Source organism: Bombyx mori, chromosome 4 (genome assembly GCF_030269925.1).
Source record: "Bombyx mori chromosome 4, ASM3026992v2".
Taxonomy (NCBI): Eukaryota; Metazoa; Arthropoda; class Insecta; order Lepidoptera; family Bombycidae; genus Bombyx; species Bombyx mori.
This window is the reverse complement of record NC_085110.1, coordinates 7351327-7372098: the sequence shown is the minus strand read 5'-3', so window position 1 is coordinate 7372098 and position 20772 is coordinate 7351327. Positions and strand designations below refer to the sequence as shown.

Here is a 20772-nt window from a genome sequence, read left to right as displayed (position 1 = left end):
TTTTAAATTTAAAATAAAAATGTTGATCAAAATTAATAAAATATATTCTAACATGTAGTGTTTTTTGAAAACTTATCAAAATATGAGACCAATAATGAGAAATTAATTGTATAGTTACAATTTAATACTGAGAACTGCTATTTTTAAGCTATTTAATCACACACCCAGTACCTTTTACTTTTCATTAAATGTATTTTTTTAATTAAATTGTTGGTTAAAAGTCTAATAAGTGTTCATATTGGACCCATTTAGGTGTAACACCAGATAGATTTGAACACCGGCATAGTCGTACCGCTTGATAAAAACACACCCCGCTTAAGCTACAGCAATTTTAAGTACATACTTCATTCAGCTCTGTTATTGACTTCTGTTAGCTGTGTCAGGTAAAAATCAGCAAATGGTGAGGCGACCTCATCCGAGACACCAAAAACTACGTTTACGCATGGACAATTTCCATTAGCATTAGCATCTGATTTAATCATTTTTGGTTCTTCGTGATAATTGATGACTATTGACTGCCACATCAGCTTGCTAATCCTGCGTCTTTTCTTATCTAGGATAGCTACGTTTCTGATTATTTTAGTTATAGTATATTGAGCAACTTTGAACTGGTTGACTAAAATATAAATCTTTTTTCTTCTTCTTCTTGACCTTACCCCACGTTATGTAAGGTCAACGCAGCGTGTTCTGACTCATCATCATCATCATTATCCTGCCCTTCTCCCAGTCACCTGGGGTGGGCGCAACATGTTTTCTCTTTCCATACTCTTCTATCATATACCATTTCTTCGCTCACTCCCCTCCTACCCATATCGTCTTTCACACAATCCATCCATTTCTTCTTAGGTCTACCTCTTCCTCTAAATCCTTCCACATTCATAGTTAACACACTAATATATATAATTCATTGTAAATTTCATCCTGTGCCTTCCCGAACTGAAAATTAAATTAAATGTCGTAAAATATTAAACTGTAAATTGAAATTGTGAATGTTTTATATGCGATAAATAGCAAAGATAATTTACCAGTTCATGTTGACGCTAGATACGATAAAACGAATCGAAGATAAATTTTAGATATCACAAGCACCTACTAATACGATGTAATAGTAATAAGTAATTGTTCATTCGGTGGAAAACGTCGGTGACCATGTCTGTTCGAGCGTTACCTCCGGAGCTAGCAGAAAAAGCCCGCAAAGAGTTAAATGAAGATCCAAGCAGGATTAATAGTGACATTCAACACCTAAAGGACTGGTTGTCCAAACAGCCACATTTACGCGCTAGAACAGGTATGTTGCGACATTAGCTATTTTTGTGCATTTTATTTTAAATGACTGGGAAAAACAAACATTGTCACAGTAGAAAGAACCACAATATTTCACAAATGCGAAGATCGAACTATAATAATACCTATAATTTCGACAGGGAGATAAAACCTAATTTAGTTTTTTTGTCAAATCATGACCTTATAATCTAGTATATTCCTGAAATTATTTTAATAGTTTAATGTAATTTCAAAGTATAGCACCAATATAGTTTAAATTCGTTATAATAATAGGCATAAATTGATCGCAAGTTATTTTATTTGTTATCATGTCCTTATTTGCTTCACGACTAGAGTTTTAAAGATAATGTCAATGGCAAGATAATTCTTCGATGTAACTTTGTTATACATTAATGACAGAGTTATGAAAAAATGCAATTGTATTTTTTATTTCAGACGATCAATGGCTTTTAGCATTTCTACGAGGATGCAAGTACAGCTTGGAAAGGACGAAGGAAAAATTGGATTTATATTATTCCGTCCGTACAACTGCACCTGAATTATTCAGTATAAAGCCGAGCAATCCATTATTTGATGAAATATTAAGTTTGGGGTAACTGTTCTGATTTAATGTTAATTTTATTAGCGTCCACGTGAATTTAAAATGTTTTATAAGTTATAATTACGTAATTTGAAGCAGTTTTCTATAAAACACGTACATAGTAACATATTATGTACCCTTAGGTGTTTCCATGCTTTATATCTTTCTCCTATGCAATATTTTAGTTGTATTGTGATTGAATTTTTTGCAAGTACCCAAAACTTTTTATTGTTATTCTAAGATGCATGGACGAGCTCACAGCATACCTGGTGTTACCGGAGTGGAGTGGTCACCGAAGTCCATGGACTGAACTATGTTAATGCTACCTTGATTTTCAAGTCTCAGTTTTTATAGTATAACAGCGCCCACCCTTCAAAACGTAAGGCATAACTGCTTCACGGCAGAAATAGACAGGGCGGTTGTACTTACCCGTTTGGGCTCACAAGATGCCCTACCACCAGTAATTACGCAAATTATAAGTTTTCCGAGTTTGATTTTTATTACATGATTATTCCTTCATGGTGGAAGTCAATCTTGAACATTTGTTAAGTACGTATTTCATTAGAAAAAATCGTAGCTGTCTGGAGGATTCGAACACCGGCACGGTCGCATCGCCCGACACAAATGCACTGAGCGTCTTATTCTTTTAGGCCACGATGATTTCGCTGAGCTAAATAATAACATATTTCTTAATTAAATATTTCGTAATATATGTGTTATACATATTTATTAACAGGGCAATATTGATATTACCTAAGACTGCAACTTCTGATTCACCACGTGTCAGTCTGATCATACCTGGTCGATATGATGCTGATAAGTACAACATTACCGATGTCATGGCTGTATCCTTTGTCTTACAAAAGGTAAGTTTTACGAATAGCGTATAATATCATTTAAAATACAGTAATTTTAAAAACTGACCAAGTCAATTTTTTCAGATTATTATGATGGAAGACGACAACGCAATAGTGGCCGGCATTTTGTCAATTTTAGATTTAGATACTGTAAAAATGGGTCATTTCTTACAAATGACTCCAATGGTCATGAAAAAAATGGTGGTTGCTTCTCAGGTATCAATTAGATAAATGTATTTTACCTACCTTATTTACTTAAATTAACAACTGTGGCTTCGTCGTTGAAAAAATGAGACATGCTAGCTTAAATTAGACCAGAATTGGGTTAAGGTATACTAATTGTTAAATATGTATGTTGTGGTTTTAGGGCTATTTGTCCAAACTGTCTTTAATCAATTACTTATTTTTAAATATTTCCCAGTTTTTCGATTCTCTCTTTATTACTGTACCAGTATGGTCGCTTCCCCCAAATTTCTCTAACGCGCTTTTTAGAAGAGGATTAACGATCGTTCATAATGATAATAAAAAACGCGAGATATAAACGCAAAAAATATTTACGTAATCCTTACTACATTTTATAACCTGCTGAGTGTGCATTGTTGGTACCGATAGAGAGAACAATTTTTTCAGTTCGCATTCAGTTTACCTACTTAATTATTTTCAAGGAATTCCTTTTAGTTGGGTTTTAAATGAAAATTTTCAGGACGCATTACCAGTTCGACTCAAAGGTACCCATTATTTAAATACACCGACAGGATTCGAAACTGTTTTCAATGCTATAAAAGCATTACTGAACGAAAAAAATAAGAAACGCGTGAATATAGCATCATATTCTCAATTTAATATGAAAGACGAAAACGTGTATTAAGCTTATAAAAATATCTTTCCTACATTTTATCTCTAGCTCTACGTCCACAACCAGAATTATGAAGAGATGTACAAATATATCCCTAAGGACATTTTACCAGTAGAATATGGCGGGAGCGGTGGTTCTATTGAAGAAATTATAGGTAAATGAACTATTTACAGAACAGTACAGTAGTTGAATATGTCTTGAGTATGGGCTGGTTCCATTCTGTTTATATTTGCTATGAAACGATTCTGACGTTCGTAGAATAGTCGTAGTTCCAATGCTGATTCGCGCCAATATATAGATTTGACAAAACTAAGTCCAGATGTATCAGGCTGTTCCTTGGACTCCCGAGAGTCAATAGCGAAGGTCACTATTTACCATCAGGTGGGCCGTATACTCGTCTCTCTATAAAGTCTATTGAGGAACATAAAAATAAATTGACGGTGTTATTTAAGTTAAGGTGTCCATGGACTCTTTTAACAGATTAAACGTAGGTGGGCCATGGGCTCATCTACCAATATGCACTGAAAAGGTAACAGAAGAAAACGAACAACTGTTGATATTGTTTTTGATTCCAAAAACATTTATCGTGCAATAGTTTTATATTTCAATGTTAATAACATAACTTTTTTATAGGATACGTAAATTGTATTTTTATAAAAAAGTTACAGAGTTTAGATTTTAATATTTACACAAATCTTTTTTGTCTTTTAGTATTTTATATCTCCTTTTACCATATTTATTCTTCTGAAACTTAGTATTGAGTTCCTACCACATAACCGTGTTATTAATTAAGTAATAGTAAAGTTCTTACTGGTGGTAGGGCGCCTTTCAAGCCACAAGGTAGGTACCACCACCCTGCCTATTTCTGCCGTGAAGTAGTAATGCATTTTGGTTTGAAAAGTGGGAAGTCGTTGTACTGTAAAACAGAGACTTAGGTCACATGTTTCAAGGTGGGTTGACTCTTAACATCACTTGGGCGGTGGGTAAATAAAAAAGTCAGCTTGAAATAGAATCATAAGAGATACGATCGGCTCGTTGGTCAAGCGGTTAGTGATTCTGATCAGTGTACTCCGGGGTGTGGTTTAGATTCAATGCGGAGACAGTGTTTGTTAAAAACTATTCGGTATCCAAAGTATGGATGTACTTATTTTTATCTCGTTTGCGCTTCGGATATACATCGCACAGAATAAAATCTTTATTGAAGTATTTAACTAGGATTAATATTACGGCGCGTTTATTAATTAAGGTCTAAATATTATTATGCTACATTAATTTCAGTGGAGAACGTCTTTTATGTGACATTAACTTAATTTATTATTATTGTGAATCATCTCTATCGGTTTTCACGATTTAAATGAATTCGTTTTTCGTATTCAGATTACTGGAGGAAAAAAGTAAAGGAATACAGTGACTGGTTGGAAGAAGATGATCAATATGGTACGGACGAGTCCAAGCGACCAGGGAAACCGAAGACCGCTGAGGATATGTTCGGCGTTGAGGGTTCCTTCAGGCAACTTGAATTCGATTAAATTTAATATTCGATAAAATTTTGTAATTATTATTTCTCCTGTAGGAAAATAAAGATTTTTTATTCTTTGTTTATATTTTTTTTTTTAAACAATAATAATAACTAGTGGTCCCGCAGTAGTCGAAATTCGACTACAATTAATTGAAATTTTCTTTATAAACATTATTATGGTTCTATTGTCAAACACTATTAGAATTTTTTAATATAATCACAGATTTCGCCAAAAATACACTATGTTCGTAGATAAATAATATTAAAGACAAACAATATTAATTTTTCTCCTACCTACGGCGAAAGTTCGGTTTTCGTTCCGCTGTACAGGGAAGAAAGTGTAACTTTTTCTCCCTGGGTACAAGTGCGCATGCGCGTTATAGTCTACGTCTGCTCTCACGCACCTAAAATTCTTCGCCATTGCTGTGCTCGGGTAATTTGCAATATTGTGTTTAGTGTAAAAGTGAAATAAACAAAATGCAATAATATTTAATAGTGAAGTATTAAACAAAGATGAGTTCACCAGACAGTTCTTATTCAATTAGTAGTAGTTTGTTTAAAAATTAAAAAACAGTTAAATTGGTTTTTTTATGAGTACATGGGGGGGGGGGGGGGCTTCGCCCTGGACCCCATCGGGGCTTCGCCCTGGACCCCAGCTCGGTACTCCACGAACTTTCGGCCTTCTTTATTGATTTATTGTTGTTTTATGGATATTTAAAAAAATATTAACATTCTGCACTCCTCTACATTCTCTATAAGTGTGGGAAATTTCATACTCCTCCGTCCGCGCAATTTTCGTAAAAAGGGGTACAAAGTTTTTGCTTCACGTATTAATATATAGATAAGCCCATTTTATTTCGAAAAAAAAAAAGAAAAACACCTTATCAAATAAAAATTACAAATAGGTATAAAACTTACGTTATTGGATCCCCACTTCGGGTATAGGCCTCCTCCAACTTACTCCACTCTTCCCTATTTTTGGCTTTGTTTCCCCATTCTTTTTCTGTTGTTGCTATTATTCGGCCTCTTCTTTTTTTGCCCATTTGTCCTTCCCATGTTTCTAATGTCCATTTTCTGTACTGTATGTCTCGCGGGAGCTCATAGACATCAAGGTACGGTCCCCCAACCTCATGTCAGAATAAAGTCGGAATCTTAACCATATTTACCCTTTGAAACCGAACTCATTACTGTTTTGCGGCAGAAGAAAAAAAAAAGATAGCCACCTATTATGTTACCCAATTTGCCCTACCACTACTACGAGTACTAAGGTAAAAGCACCTATTACGGAGGTATTTCGCAAAATTTGAAAGTAAGAAAGAAAAATAAGCATTTGTAAGTATTTCTAAAGATGGAAAAAATTTTCATCGTCAAAAATGGAATTTAAATTTCGTATTACTGTTGAGTCTATGTTTCTTTTCTAGAAATTACTTATTTAAAAAAATGTTTTAAATAGCCGGGTCGATTTTCCCTAATACGGAGGTATGCTTGAGGTCAGAGCCTATTACTGCGGTAGACGGTTCCTAATACAGAGGGTCAGAAATTATATTTATTAAGTTCCGAAAATATAATATTTATTAAGTAAATAATATAAATGTGAAGAACTTAAATTGTAAGTTTTGCATTAATTGACCACTTTTAATGAAATTTATAATACAAATGTACCTAGTAAGTATAACAGTGCATTCACACAGGTCAGCTCGGAAAGAAGAGTACATTTTTACCGCGTTTAAAAGTGATTTGGATTGTATTTTAACATGAGAATTCTAGGGAATTTCGAATGTATACACATAAATAAAATTGGAGTGTCTGTTTGTAATATTGAAATAACCGCTTTTTACCACATGCATATAAATATATATACGGTACATACACCAAAATAACATTTTTTACAATTTTTGTCTGTCTGTCTGTTTGTTCCGGCTAATCTCTGGAACGACTGGACCGATTTTGACGAGACTTTCACTAATAGATAGCTGATGATATAAGGAGTAACTAAGGTTTTTTAGACTTAAATTTAATGGTAAACTTAAGGTAAGTGAAGTTTTCGGCTCAATTCAGACATCGGTGGCAACGGCCGACAGCGATGCGAAGGCCAACCCGATCTTGTGGACCGAATGGTAAACAGTCGACGTCGCCCTAAGCACGTCATTACGGATCTTCCCGATCCATTAACGGTGTTTTAGGTACCTCAAGCACCGGTTACCGTCCTCGCCGAACCCGTCACTTGCGATGAAGAACTCGAAGAAGAAATCAACCTATAGACGTAGCCCACTGAGTTTCTCACCGGATCTTCTTAGTTGGTCGCGTTTCCGATCCAGTGGTAGATTCTTCGAAGCACTGCTCTTCGTAGGGTCAGTGTTAGCAACACTCCCGGTTTGAGCCCCATGAGATCATCTACACGTCAAGGGGAAGCTGAAATAGCCTGCCAAGGCTATCAGCATTGGTAGGAGAAAAAAAAGGTGCGAAGAGCACTTTCAGCTTTGAAAGAATTTTAAACTTTATCTACATTGTTTTATAGATCAGTATCGCTTGAAAGGATAAAAATGTTCGGTGGCTGATGCGGCGGCCGCTGCCACTGCTGTCTGAATAGAGCTATACATATTTAAGATGAACAAAATAGAATTACTTAATGGTAAATTTATTGAGGACTGCTTAGGAACAAACAAACAAAGCATTTGCTTGACCATCTGTGAATGTTTCACAGATGGTCATCTGTGAATGTAAACAAAAGATAAGAAAGTTTAATAGTTTTATGAATGAGTCTTTGTGCCTTTACCGACTCAATAGAAATATCTGTACGGGATTTCTGGGAATCTGTCATAAATGGTTCATAAAAACAAATCGATATACCCGAAATTGACGCTATAGTATCCAAAGTCGCTCTTACCGAATGAATTTCTTACGAAAGTATGCTTTAAATTCAAGGGACGTAAGTTCGACGTTGCTATAACCGAGGTCGTTATTAATGAAATCCACTGTATTTAATATATTTTAATAACCTTTCACTTGTACACTATTCCCCTCTTATACATCGTATTTCTCTCTGCTAATGGTTTGCTGGAAGAAAACTCATGAAGAGTTAAGCTCGCCTTTGTACATAGTATTTAGACATTCTTTAAATCTGTTTTTATTGTATTATCTTTTTGTGTAAAATAAGTATAAATAACCTTTCTATTATTTCTATGGAATCCTAAAACTTGTAATTTTATGTTCTATGAATATGACCGTAATAGGAGATCATAGAACCTAACACAGAGTTACCTGGAAATAACTACCACCGTAATAGGAAAACTACTCGTATTTTTTTAATCCTAATTCTGACCCATCAAAATTTCGATAAACAAAGAATGTAAATACTTAATCAAACGATAACAGTTTTTTGGCCCAGATGTGTAAAACTCAAGTCAACAGTTATACAAAATAAATGATTTGTGATTAATTAAAATACACCTTCCTATTTTTACCCCTTCTAAGAAACCAACATTTTGCACTCGACAGTTTTCATATTTAACTAGATTTTTAATGAATAATACATACCGCAGAATATGGTTTCTAATTTACAAGATTAATAATTATTGCAACTAAACTTGGAACTAATTCAATAACTTAATAAATTGAAAGTTATAAACAATTAAATATGCCCAGTATATTTCCTATTTCGGAGTTATACCACCGTATTAGGATTAATCTATAAAATTCGTACCGTATTACAGCGGTATTTTGTTTCTGATTTTTTGAGTAAAAATGAGTTACATATATGAAACAAGCTATTTAAAAAGTAAGTATTATAGTAGGAAAATGCTATAAATAACACATTAACAAAGTTGAACGACTTATTAATACAAAAAAACTTAGTTTCTAAATATTAGTGTACTTATTTTTTGGTTCCGCGTTTGTATGGAAACTCCTCTCACGTTGATGCCGTGCTACAAACTGATAGATCTTGTAGTGTTGTTTATATGCTACACTTGAAAATGTCAGTTATGTTATGAAGTAATAGATTTAGAATAAATAGATTCCGTTTCGGTGAGCTTAAACTGAATAAAACAAGAATAAATGTCGAAAATAGAAATACCACCGTAATAGGAAGCGATTTTGACTACCGCCGTATTAGGAGCTTTTACCTTATCCCCAATAGGTAATGTTCATGACAAAATTGTAACCTTTAAGTCAAGTCTGATAGTAATAGCCAAAACGAGAGCCTTGAATTTATTTTATTCAATGTCAATGAATAATGTGTGATGAATAAGTTGTGAATTAAGTAACAAATGTGTTACTTACAGTAACTACTGTAACTATACTAAGACCTTAGAACTCATATCTCAAGGTGGATGGCGGCACTTACGTTGTAGGTGTCTATGGGCTCCAGTAATCACTTAACACCAGGCAGCGGCTTGGCTCTGCTCCTGGCATTGCTGAAGTCCATGGGCGACGGTGATCACTTACCATCAGGTGGGTCGTACGCTCGTCTACCTACAAAGGCAATAAAAAAAAAAACCAGCTGGTCTGAGAGCTCTTCCTCGAGCAATAAAAAAAATACTTTTTGGTAAAAATTAAACGAACCCTCTTTTGTAATTTCTTTTTCGGGTGAACGAGCTCGCGGTCCACTCAGTGTTAAGTGTTGACTGTAGCCAAAAGATGTCAATCACTAAGTGAATACCGCCACCCGCCTTGAGATATGAAGCCTAAGTCTCAATTGCGTAGTATATTTTAGGCTAACCTTCAAACTGTTTGCTAAATGGACGAAATCTTGACCATGGATACGAACTTAATGTCACCTGAGAAAAATATTGAAGAGAGAAAAATGAACGTTATAATTATTATACACACAGGTCAACGACATAGCTTTGAGTATTTAAGTTTATTGCAAGGTTCTTTCACACCTGTTTCTAGTCGCTTCATATTGTCACATTATTTGTACACATTAAACTAGATTATCTTTAAGCTCAGTTATAAACCATGTTCTTTGTTTAAATACAAAAATTATAATTAGAACTATAAATGTATATCTTATGTGCATGTTATCTGTGTTGAATTTTGTTCCATTCAGAGATATTTTGTGACGACGCTCACAATTTTAGACGCGCTAAGTATCTCTCTGTGATTTCGTTTCAAGAGTCCTTGACGGTTGGTAGGAGCTGGCTGTGCTCGTGGAATTGCTGATATCACCATCACGTGGGCCATATCCTCCTCTGCCTTTGAAGGCAGTAAACGTGTTAAGTCGTCGTGGCCTAAAGGATAAGACGTCCGGTGCATTCGTATCTAGCGATGCACCAGTGTTCGAATCCCGCAGGCGGGCACAAATTTTTCTAATGAAATACGTACTTAACAAATGTTCTCACGATTGACTACGACGGTGAAGGAATAACATCGTATAATAAAAATCAAACCAGCAAAATTATAATTTGCGTAATTACTGGTGGTAGGACTCTTGTGAGTCCGCACGGGTAGGTACCACAGCCTTGCCTATTTCTGTCGTGAAGCAGTAATGCGTTTTGGTTTGAAGAGTGTGGCAGCCGTTGTAACTATACTGATACCTTAGAACTTATATCTCTATGATGTCTATGAGCTCCAGTAAGCACTTAACACCAGGTGGGCTGTAAGCTCGTCCACGTATCTAAGCAATAAATAAAAAAAAGTGCGACTTATAAATTGTACGAAATTTGAAAACAAAGGATACTAGTATATACTATCTAATGTAGTTATTATTACATTATCGGATAAAGTTCTGGTATTGGTTTGGAAACGACGTTGTTATGATAAGCAACGTCTGTGCATTTTATTAGTCAGCCGGCACAGCGGGGACTGAAAGCAGGTGTGTTCTGAAAACTTTTATCTATTCAATTTCAATAAGAACCTCCTTTTTGTGCATTCATTGTATATAATTGAGGTCGACGAAGCAACCGCAGCGCTGTCCGTTTTCATTTTACTTGTTTTGCTTTTGCACGCGGACGTGTTTTATGTTGTTGAACGCCAAACTTTTACATTTCAGGTAAAGACACAAAAATGATACGTGAGCTTCCAGAGGAATTGGCTAAAATAGCTAAAGACGAGTTGAACGAGAATCCAGAACGTGTAAGTGAAGATTTAATGTACGTCAAAGACTGGATTGAACAACAACCGCATTTGAGGGCTAGAAAAGGTAAGTTTTGCTTTAAGCGGATCACTCGACCTGTATGTTTGCTTGAAATATAATAGTTTAGTAGTTGTGTTCACCTGGTGTTCAGTTTGTTTATGCATATAATGTTTTTTTTTTATGCGAAATTCGCCGGCTTCTAAATGATCTTTATGTTCTGCGATATGCAGACAATGTCATTATGTGTATTATCACTTCATTATATCATTATCACATATTATAATCCTTGCGTTTTTTTTTTTCCTTTATAATTTCAAGATTTAAACATACAATGTATTTTTAATTATCATTGATGAACAAATCGAATGGGCTCTGTTCTCAATAATTCTAACGTTGCGTAATGAATTTTATCTATTAAGCTACTTATTTGAATATTTTCTAATAAATGAAGATAGATATCAACTTTAAAATTATCAAGCTGTTGAAATACATTAAGTACAGGCTCATTAGCCGCTCGGCAATCGATCTACGGCCAAGGTCATCTTGATGAGGGTCGCCGCCCGACGTCGCCTTTTCCATTTTTTGTAAATACGGCTGACATATCCTTTAACGCTTGTCATTGGCGATCGTTCCAGCGAAATGTCCACCGCCAGCCGGGCTACTCCTAATCTTCCGAGTGAGTTCAAAGTTCGGTTCACAGGTCCACCTTTTTGATAGCACGAGCGCCACTAACTCACAAATATATATTGAGCGTCTAATTCGTTCCGGAAGCTGAAATTAAAAACTAATTTAAACAACATTCGTTTGATAAATTGAGAAAAATGTATTTGCACTTTGAGTTGGTTAACAATTTGTGAATCTATTTAAAGCGAAAACGATAATCGTGTACCCTATTTTTTCTTGATGTCCATGGACTCAAGATCTTCCGGTCCATCCAGTATGAGAATACTCATCGGAGTTCATGAACGTCGGTCATGCAATGCCCTTACTACTAATCTTTGTATATATATGGGGTCGATGTCTCAGCTGTATCGTGCAATGTGTCAACCACAAACTGAAAAGCATGCAGTCATGGTTTTCTATTTGCATTATATTGCCTGCAGTGCCAAAAACGAGTAAACATGAGTGAAAAAAAAAATTTACCTATTCAGTGAGCAATTCAAGGAAGATAAATAAATAATAAAAATTCATATCATAAATAATTCTAAAATTGTTACTATTTATTGGTGATATGTGTTCAGCTTTACAGTAATTAGAACTCGTACGACATTGTTATCGCCAAACAAATACATAGCAGTATTACACTAGCAATATTGATGTATTATGTTTGAACATGAATAATAATAAGTCTAAAGTATATTTCGTAAAATAATAATAAACCAAAAACAATTTTGCAAATCATTATGTTAGTTTTTTTTAATGAAGAAATTTTTTTGCACATTTACGGGTGTCAACACTACGCTGTGCTATGCTTGTAGATTCGTCCGGTGTTTTAATATAATAGGTCGGGGAAAAAGTCTTTTCGCATTATAGTATGTATGAACTTGTAATAAAATCTCTTTGGCTATACTATTTGTATCTGGATGATTTTGGTATCATTAAAAGTTTAAAGTTTAAAGAAAATAATTCCAAATTCAAATTAGGAAAATGTGTGATTTTTATTTATTTTTTGATACTGTCAAGATGAGTGAATCAAATGAAGAAATTCGATACATTTTAAAATTTCGCTACAAAAAAGGTAAACAACAAGGTGCAACGCAAGCCGCGAAAAAAATTTGCTAAGTTTACGGACCTAGTGCAGTGTCTGTGAGAGTAGCACAAATTTGGTTTAAGCGTTTTCAATCGGGAAATTTTGATGTCAAAGATGCACGTCGCTTTGCTCGCCCTATTACGGATAAAATAGAAACCATTTTTGAAAAAGTGGAGCAAGATTGGCATATCAGTACTTACGACGTAGCTGAAGAACTGGGAATTGACCAAAAACAGATTTGGCGCATTTGAAAAAACTGGGTACCTACACAAAAAAGCTCGATATTTGGGTGTCTCACGAGCTCACTGAAAGAAATCTAATGAACCATGTACTCATTTATGATTCTTTATTACGACGTACGACGACTGGTGATGAAAAGTGAATCACGTACGACAAGAACGTGTGAAATAGGTCGTGGTCAAAGGCCGGTCAGACTTCACAGACTGGCGAAACCTGGGTTAACTCGCATCGATTCTGAACTCTACTGCGAACAACTGATGAGATTAAAGCAAGAAGTTGAGAGAAAGCGGCCGGAATTAATCAACAAAAGGGGTGTGGTTTTTCATCATGATAACGCTAGACCTCACACATTTTTAGCCACTCAGCAAAAATTAAGAGAGCTTGGCTGGGAGGTGTTAATGCATCCGCCGTATAGTCCTGACGTTGCAGATCTCAGGATCTTCAGATTTCCATCAGTTTCGTTCTCTTCAGAATTCTTTAGGGAGTGTCAGGTTAACATCACGAGAGGACTGCCAGCACCAATTGTCGCGGTATTTTGATCAGAAGCCCCAAAATTTCTATAGCAATAGGATCATGTCCCTAGCTACAAGATGGCAAAAAGTTATCGAACAAAATGGTACCTACATACTTTAGTTAAATGTAAATAAACTATATTAAAAAATGTTGTGAATTTTCTTAAAAAATGCGAAGAAACTTTTTCCCCAACTATTATACTAGAACTTTTTGACTGTCCATTTATTATGACTGACTTCTACATTAAAATTTAATTGTATTAAATATCTTACCCTAATTAAGAACTCTAAGCAATTTCATGATAATTAACAGAGATAATAATGATAATATTCACATCATTGTAACATGGGTAGGTACAAAGAACGAATTAATTATGTATATCCATCTATTATTACACTGAGTGTTTCCTATCTTCTAATTATGTTTATCTTTTATAATCTTGGTGCCTATGTAATTCAGATAATGCTATTATTTATCTGTATTAGCTCAAATAATAGTATAATATTTATTCTTCACGTTGAGTGGTTGTAATTATTAATTCATCAATTGTCTCCAACTATGTCAACGAGAATGATAGCTTAAATACAGTTCAATTGGTACTTAATCTACATTAAGCTAAAATAATGTTGAAATATTTGTAAAATACAAAACCTTTTCCGAGCTATGACTTTTTTATTTTATTTTAGAAATAAATAGAACAAAAAATAGTACATTGTGTACCAAGGGACAAAAGTTGGACATTTCCACACGTGGTGGATGAGATGCCTCATAAAAAAAACAATTTAACTCTTTTTTTATTTTTAAATAAACTACTACTAACTGAATAAGAACTGTCTGATGAACTCATCTTTGTTTAATACTTCACTATTAAATTTTATTGCCTTTTGTTTATTTCACTTTTACACTAAACAATATTGCAAATATTGCAAATTACCCGAGCACAACGTGAGAGCAGACGTACACACTAACGCGCATGCGCACTTGTCAGTACCCAGGGAGAAAAAGTTAGACTTTCTTCCCTGTACAGCGGGACGAAAACCGAACTTTCGGCGTAGGTAGGAGAAAAAAAATGTTATGCTTAAATTAAACTGCTCAGCAACGCGACTTCTTTCTTCGATTTGCAGCCACATGATTTTTATGCAAATTGTTTAATGTGTGTTAATGACATGTGTTTAGAAAGATCAAGGTCTTTATTAGGATATTCGAGGTGATGTGGTTTCGTAATGCTGTTAGATGGTCACGGCTTTTTTCGGAAGATGCCGTTTCGTAAATCAAAGAATGATTTTTTATTTTTTTTTATTGCTTATATGGGTTGACGAGTTCACAGTCCACCTGGTGTTAAGTGGTTACTGGAGCCCATAGACCTCTATAACGTAAATGCGCCACCCACCTTAAAATAAAAGTTTTAAGGTCTCTAGTATAGTTACGGCTGGTACACCCTTCAAACCGAAACGTATTACTGCTTCACGGCAGAAATAGGCAGGGTGGTGGTACCTACCCGTGCGGACTCACAAGAGGTCCTACCACCAGTAAGTAATGAAACAGCGTTTGTAAAAAAATGATATTAGCATAAAATTTTTGGGACACTAAAAATATAATGCGTACTATTAGGTTTTTAGTGTCCGTATTCATTTGTCTTTCTAACCAAAGGACGAAAGTATTCTTAGAACATCATATTGTGAGGTTTCAGAGTTTTTTTATGATTGAAAGATTACTGGTGGCCCGAAAGCCTTTCCAGTTTAACCATGACAGGTGGGCGAGCAAATGCTCAGTCAGGAGGGGTGGGATTTGCTAACAACTGCCCGAGCGCCTCCGAAGGAGACCAAACAACTCAAGAGCAATTGCTTCGCGAATGAATCTACTACCGGATCGGAATCGCGGTTTCAGAGTACCACGAGACGCTACCCTAATTATAATTATCTTTATTTCAGACGACCAATGGCTTGTGGCAATACTCAGAGGATGCAAATATAATTTTGAGAAAGTGAAAAAGAAATTGGATTTGTACTACACGTTGAGGACAACAGCCCCAGACGTAACGTTAAGACACAGACCTTTGGGACCGGATTTCTTAAATTTCTTTCGACTGGGGTAAGGTGAAGTCTTAATTATAATTATTTTATTTATGTAACGTACTAAAATTGGTGTTACAATTTAGATTAATAAGGTTAACAAGTAATTTTAATTTAACGTAAGCTACTATTTTAATTTCTAATTCTAATCCTAAAGTCTATTGATTTTACTTAGAGTATATTAAGGTTAAACGCTTTGTTCACGTGTTCTTCAGTTACGTCACTATCACTGTAACACTATTTCGAATATGATTAACACTAGATTAACTCAAAAGGCTTAGTCCTCTTCAGTATTCTCACTAAGTCTGTGTTGTTTAGGAGTTGGATAGCCTCCACATTCATATGATGGTGAAGCCTTAGTTCATGGGCTTCTTAGAAAAAAATTGTACATAAATTTAGTTGTCTTAATGAAAAATTAATTATTAAAGTAGACCTTCACGGGCGTTTATGAATCTTTATGACTTTACCACTGCTTCAAAGTGTAAAGTGTCCTATTTAAGCACACTGTATAATGTGTTAGGACGTGCACAGTTAGAAACAGTTTAGCCTTTATATTTTTTAAATAAACATTATACCTTGTCAGTGTAAATAAGGACTCGCGACATATTCGTTCGCACAGACAATCATAGAGAAGTTGCTCACAAAACTTTTCCTAATTAACATAATGAATGAGTTTTAATCGATTTTTATTTGAATAGAAATTTATGGAAACGAGGCGTAGCACATAGATATTACATAGAACGCAAACGCGGTAAATAGCCGCCTTATACATCACTGAAGTCTCATTTGAATTGGTACTGTGGTCCTTCTATCTTTCAAAGACGAGCGCATATTTGCTTCGCAACAGAAAATGGAAGGACGGTGGTACCCACCGTTCCAGTTAGACTAGTTTTTAGTGATCAATTACGATGCTATTCATTTTATATTTCAGCACCTGTCTGTTACTACCCAAGCCAAAGGACCAGATATATCCACGAGTCATTCTTATCAGAGCGGGAGTCTATAATCCTGAGACGAATAATGTGATCGATATAATGTGTATATTATATTATGTAGTTCAGGTATGTTATTACATTAAAATAATTATTTCTTTTTTCCCTTGTCCTTTACTATATGGGGTCCGTGTAGAATGTCCTTTTTTCCATTCAGGCCTATCATACGTAATCTCCGCAATGATACCCTTCTCTCGCATATCACACAAATTCCATCCAAGTCTTTTTAGGACTTGACCAATGATTTCAGATAGCAATAATAGAAGATGATGTAGCATCCGTACTTGGAACAAAAATCATGGTTGATTATAAAGGTGTGACCCTGAGTCATTTTGTACAGGCCACTCCAAGTGTTCTGAAGAAAATTGTTGCAGTGTGTCAGGTAATTACCATTTTATCAATTTGTGCCATTAATGATGTAAAAATAAAGGATTCTTCTATAGACTTGATATAGGATACTCTTTATAATGAATATTCTGACTGTAAGGGAACTGGTGAACTAATGTAAAGTGATTTGTTGAAGAATATAGTTACAAAAAGCCAATCGTAAAACTACAGTTTTATCTTTATTTTTATATAACATGCAATGTTACACAAAATCAATGTTTTTTGATCTTGCCCTCCTTAAATTACACATATTCAAGTATAATTTGGCACAGTTTCCAGTAAAGTCGAGACGTTTTGTATTTAATTAGGCCTTTTTTGAAGTCTTGTCTAAAGGATTAGACGCCCGATGTACTGATATCGCGCGATGTGACAATGCCGATATTCAGATGCCGTAGGCATTCTTTAAATACGTACTTAACATGTGTTCACCACGGTAAAAGGTGATAAAAACGAAATCCGCAAAAAAAAAATTGCGTAAATAATGGTAGAGTGTATTATATATGTATTGAAATTGTTACGTTATAACAATTATTCGAAATCCGGTTCACCACTAAGAAGAATCGGCCAGAAACTAAGAGTTTGTTATTTTAAACTTATGTTAATTTGAAGTTTAATTACTGGTGGTAGGACCTCTTGTGCCTATTTCTGCCGTGAAGCAGTAATGCGTTTCGGTTTGAAGGGTGGGGCAGCCGTTGTAACTTACTTGAGACCTTAGAACTTATATCTCAAGGTGGGTGGCGCATTTACGTTGTGGATGTCTATGGGCTCCAGTAACCACTTAACACCAGGTGGGCTGTGAGCTCGTCCACCCATCTAAGCAAAAAAAAAAAAAGGTATTATATTATTCTGGAATTCAAGAACGTATGGCTCACAACCATTGACTTGTTTAAGCATTGCTATTAATTAATCAGATGCCTCTGTCTACTCTTTTTCCGAAATTAGAACCATGTTGATTGTAAAGAACTTGGAAATTCATATCTCATATTTTAATACTCTTGTGAAGTCCTAAGCATTCAATGTTAATACAGTCAAAACCGTTTACTGCGACATCGTTTAATACAACATGCCGGTTATAATAACCAAGAACAAAGGTCCCGGCTGAATGCCATATGACCGCCTTATTAAAAATATTGCTTTCTACGACATTGGTAATAACGACATACCTCATAAAACGACCACATTTAACTAATATTTCGGAGAATTAGATCTGTTAGAACGACCGGCTAAGCTTATTGTAAACAATTTGAATAGGTATCCACATTTGTCTTCAATGGCTATTAAAATCAGGAAAGAAAACAATAGGATTTAGTTTAGTGTAGGGTCTTTTCTAATTCTTAGAAACAAAACACGTGCATGCGGTAGTCAAAGCCCGCTTCTTCATATCTCTTCAGTTAGTTTGTTACTTATCTATACACAAGACGCACCAAAACTTTGTGGAGTTATTCGTGAAACTTTCAAAATGTCGCAAAGAAAAATAAAACAAATTAATATTGAAGAAAAATCGCGTATTATATAAATATATTTTTCCAATAATTCCTTATCGATTTGTTTGTACTTGCACGATACACATTAAACATCACCGGTTGTTACGACTATCGGTTTTTACGACTGAATATGAGCAGTCCCTTCGATGTCGTTATAACAGATTTTGACTGTATTTTAATTTATTATAAAAAAAAGAACACAATATTCCTAACCTAAAAGTACATTAGTTACATTAAAAGCATTCAATTGTATTGCAGGAGTCTATGCCTCTGCGATTGAAAGGTAGTCATCACGTGAATATACCAACAGGCGTAGATAAAATCTTCTCACTAATATCGGTGTTCTTGAACGAGAAAGCTAAGAAAAGGGTAGGTATCATACATTTTAGTAATAGTATAATAGGTAAATGTGTTGATCGTACCAAAAACACTTCATTTGGCGTAATAATCAAATTGTTCAGAGCTCATGTGCTGCTGACCAGTTAAACTACCACATTAATAGTATTTTTTTCAACTTCAAATCAATTTAAATTTTCAGTTGAGGATCTACAAAGGCTGTCAAGATTTGGTCAATGATCTGCCTAAAGATATAGTTCCAACAGAATATGGCGGTGACGGTGGTAGTATTGCGGAACTCATAGGTATGTTTATTGTTCTTTTGGCCAGACCTATTGGCCAGACTCGGACCAGCTTTAATAATATGATTGACAACTAAAAAGTTTGTTGCCAAAATCCCAAAATAAAATTGGAACTAATGATTTTATAAAATAGTCGTGGTTTAAAAGATAAAACGCCCTTTTACTTGTGTGTGATGTGACTATGGCGGGATCAAAATTTTGCAAGCAATAGTTGTTCAGATTTTTGTAAAATGCGAATCTAACATACGTTAATAAATATCACCGCTATAAATTTTTAAAATTCCATGAGTGCTAGTGAGTTAACACAAATAGGTTGCACTATCCTGCCTTCTCCGCCCACGAAGCAATCAACCTTCCAAATTTTAATTGTAGAATAGTTATTGTACTCTATATTATACGAAACAACCTCATGTTTCGTGAAGCGGTTATTAATATATGACATATCGAGCGGTGAAAGGCTATTGCGGTTTTGGTTTAAGCGACCTTTCTCTTAATACGCTACATTTATCTTTGTAATTAAAGATCCGTTTTAATTGGTATCGTATTAGTTCAAAAGTTCGATGTTGTTAATTGAATTTCAATTCAGTTTACCCCATTCATATAGCTGAAGAAATTTTGATAATAGTATCGATAATGATATTTTTTCCAAATTTTAAACTTTAAATGGCTCTTCTGTAAAGTATCAAAAATGTCGCTTATATCAAATAGCATTCCACCCTTCGATATGTTTAAGGGCTGCGGCAACTTCTCAAAGCCACTATACTCGTTTACCGACTTGAGCATTTAGTCAAATTCGGAACTTTTTCAAATTTTCATTAATAACAAAAGTATATCTCAATTTTTACATGAAATAATAATAACATTTCAGAGAACAATATATCAAAATTTAACGAGTTTCGAGAGTGGATGAAGCAAGAGGAAACTTTCGGCACAGACGAGTCGAAACGACTTGGTAAAGCCGTCAAAACCAAAGCCCAGAAATCGTTGGATGGCTCCTTTAGAAAACTTGATATAGACTGAATGTTATATATTAAAAATATGTTGAGTTTTTCTTAATTTGAACAAATATAAACCAACTGTCCGATAACTTTGTACATTCATGCAATAAAGGATTGTTTTTTATTTATTTTGAAAATATACAATTCGAAAACGTAAATTTTTATTCCAAGTATTTTTTTTTCTTACCTATGTTGATAGCCTTGAGAGGCTATTTCAGCGTAGCCTTAACTGGTAGGTGAACTCACGGGGCTCAAACCTGACGACGTTGCTAACACTGGCCCTAGCAAGAGCAGTGCTTCGCAGAATCTACCACCGGATCGGAAACGCGACCACTGAGAAGATCCGGCGAGAAACTCCGTGGGCAGTGTCTGTGGGTTAATCCGCACGTCGAACCCTTCGCCGCAAGCGACGGGTTCGGCGAGGACGATGACTGGTGCTTGAGGTTCCTAAAAGTACCGTTAGTGGATCGGGAGGATCCGAAAAGACGTGTTTTAGGCGACGTCGATTCTTTTCCATTCTGTCCGC

The 20772-nt window shown here is 35.0% G+C and overlaps 2 protein-coding genes across 6 annotated transcripts; both read left to right on the top strand.

The window, feature by feature from the left end:
* Nucleotides 1–887: 887 nt before the first annotated feature.
* LOC101736284 (alpha-tocopherol transfer protein-like) lies at nucleotides 888–5179 on the top strand. 2 transcript variants are annotated; one of them, XM_012693050.4, is made up of 7 exons: nucleotides 888–1288; nucleotides 1720–1876; nucleotides 2601–2730; nucleotides 2806–2937; nucleotides 3425–3535; nucleotides 3626–3731; nucleotides 4955–5179. In XM_012693050.4, exons 1-7 carry the CDS (start codon nucleotides 1150–1152, stop codon nucleotides 5104–5106), a joined length of 927 nt encoding a protein of 308 aa, XP_012548504.1. In that variant the 5' UTR covers nucleotides 888–1149; the 3' UTR covers nucleotides 5107–5179. The 2 variants fall into 2 exon arrangements, with proteins under 2 accessions (XP_012548504.1, XP_004929250.1); XM_004929193.5 differs by lacking the exon at nucleotides 3425–3535 and having other exon boundaries at nucleotides 1033–1288.
* A 4944-nt stretch (nucleotides 5180–10123) lies between these two features.
* On the top strand, nucleotides 10124–20410 carry LOC101736055 (alpha-tocopherol transfer protein-like). 4 transcript variants are annotated; one of them, XM_004929191.5, is made up of 9 exons: nucleotides 10124–10223; nucleotides 10666–10911; nucleotides 11089–11238; nucleotides 15607–15766; nucleotides 16679–16808; nucleotides 16990–17121; nucleotides 18869–18979; nucleotides 19149–19251; nucleotides 20117–20410. In XM_004929191.5, the coding sequence occupies exons 3-9, from the start codon at nucleotides 11103–11105 to the stop codon at nucleotides 20266–20268; spliced, it is 924 nt and encodes a 307-aa protein (XP_004929248.1). In that variant the 5' UTR covers nucleotides 10124–10223; nucleotides 10666–10911; nucleotides 11089–11102; the 3' UTR covers nucleotides 20269–20410. The 4 variants fall into 4 exon arrangements, with proteins under 4 accessions (XP_004929248.1, XP_062524153.1, XP_062524154.1 ...); XM_062668169.1 differs by lacking the exon at nucleotides 10124–10223 and having other exon boundaries at nucleotides 10824–10911; nucleotides 11095–11238; XM_062668170.1 differs by lacking the exon at nucleotides 10124–10223 and having other exon boundaries at nucleotides 10897–11009; nucleotides 11095–11238.
* The last annotated feature ends 362 nt before the right edge of the window (nucleotides 20411–20772 follow it).

Bases quoted from the DNA above. Each gene is read 5' to 3' on its own strand.
- LOC101736284 (XM_012693050.4), top strand. From the start codon at position 1,150: ATGTCTGTTCGAGCGTTACCTCCGGAGCTAGCAGAAAAAGCCCGCAAA. The intron at 2,731-2,805 runs GTAAGTTTTACG...CAATTTTTTCAG, and splicing joins TATCCTTTGTCTTACAAAAG to ATTATTATGATGGAAGACGA. The intron at 3,732-4,954 runs GTAAATGAACTA...TTTCGTATTCAG, and splicing joins TTCTATTGAAGAAATTATAG to ATTACTGGAGGAAAAAAGTA.
- LOC101736055 (XM_004929191.5), top strand. From the start codon at position 11,103: ATGATACGTGAGCTTCCAGAGGAATTGGCTAAAATAGCTAAAGACGAG. The intron at 16,809-16,989 runs GTATGTTATTAC...CAATGATTTCAG, and splicing joins TATTATATTATGTAGTTCAG to ATAGCAATAATAGAAGATGA. The intron at 17,122-18,868 runs GTAATTACCATT...ATTGTATTGCAG, and splicing joins AAATTGTTGCAGTGTGTCAG to GAGTCTATGCCTCTGCGATT.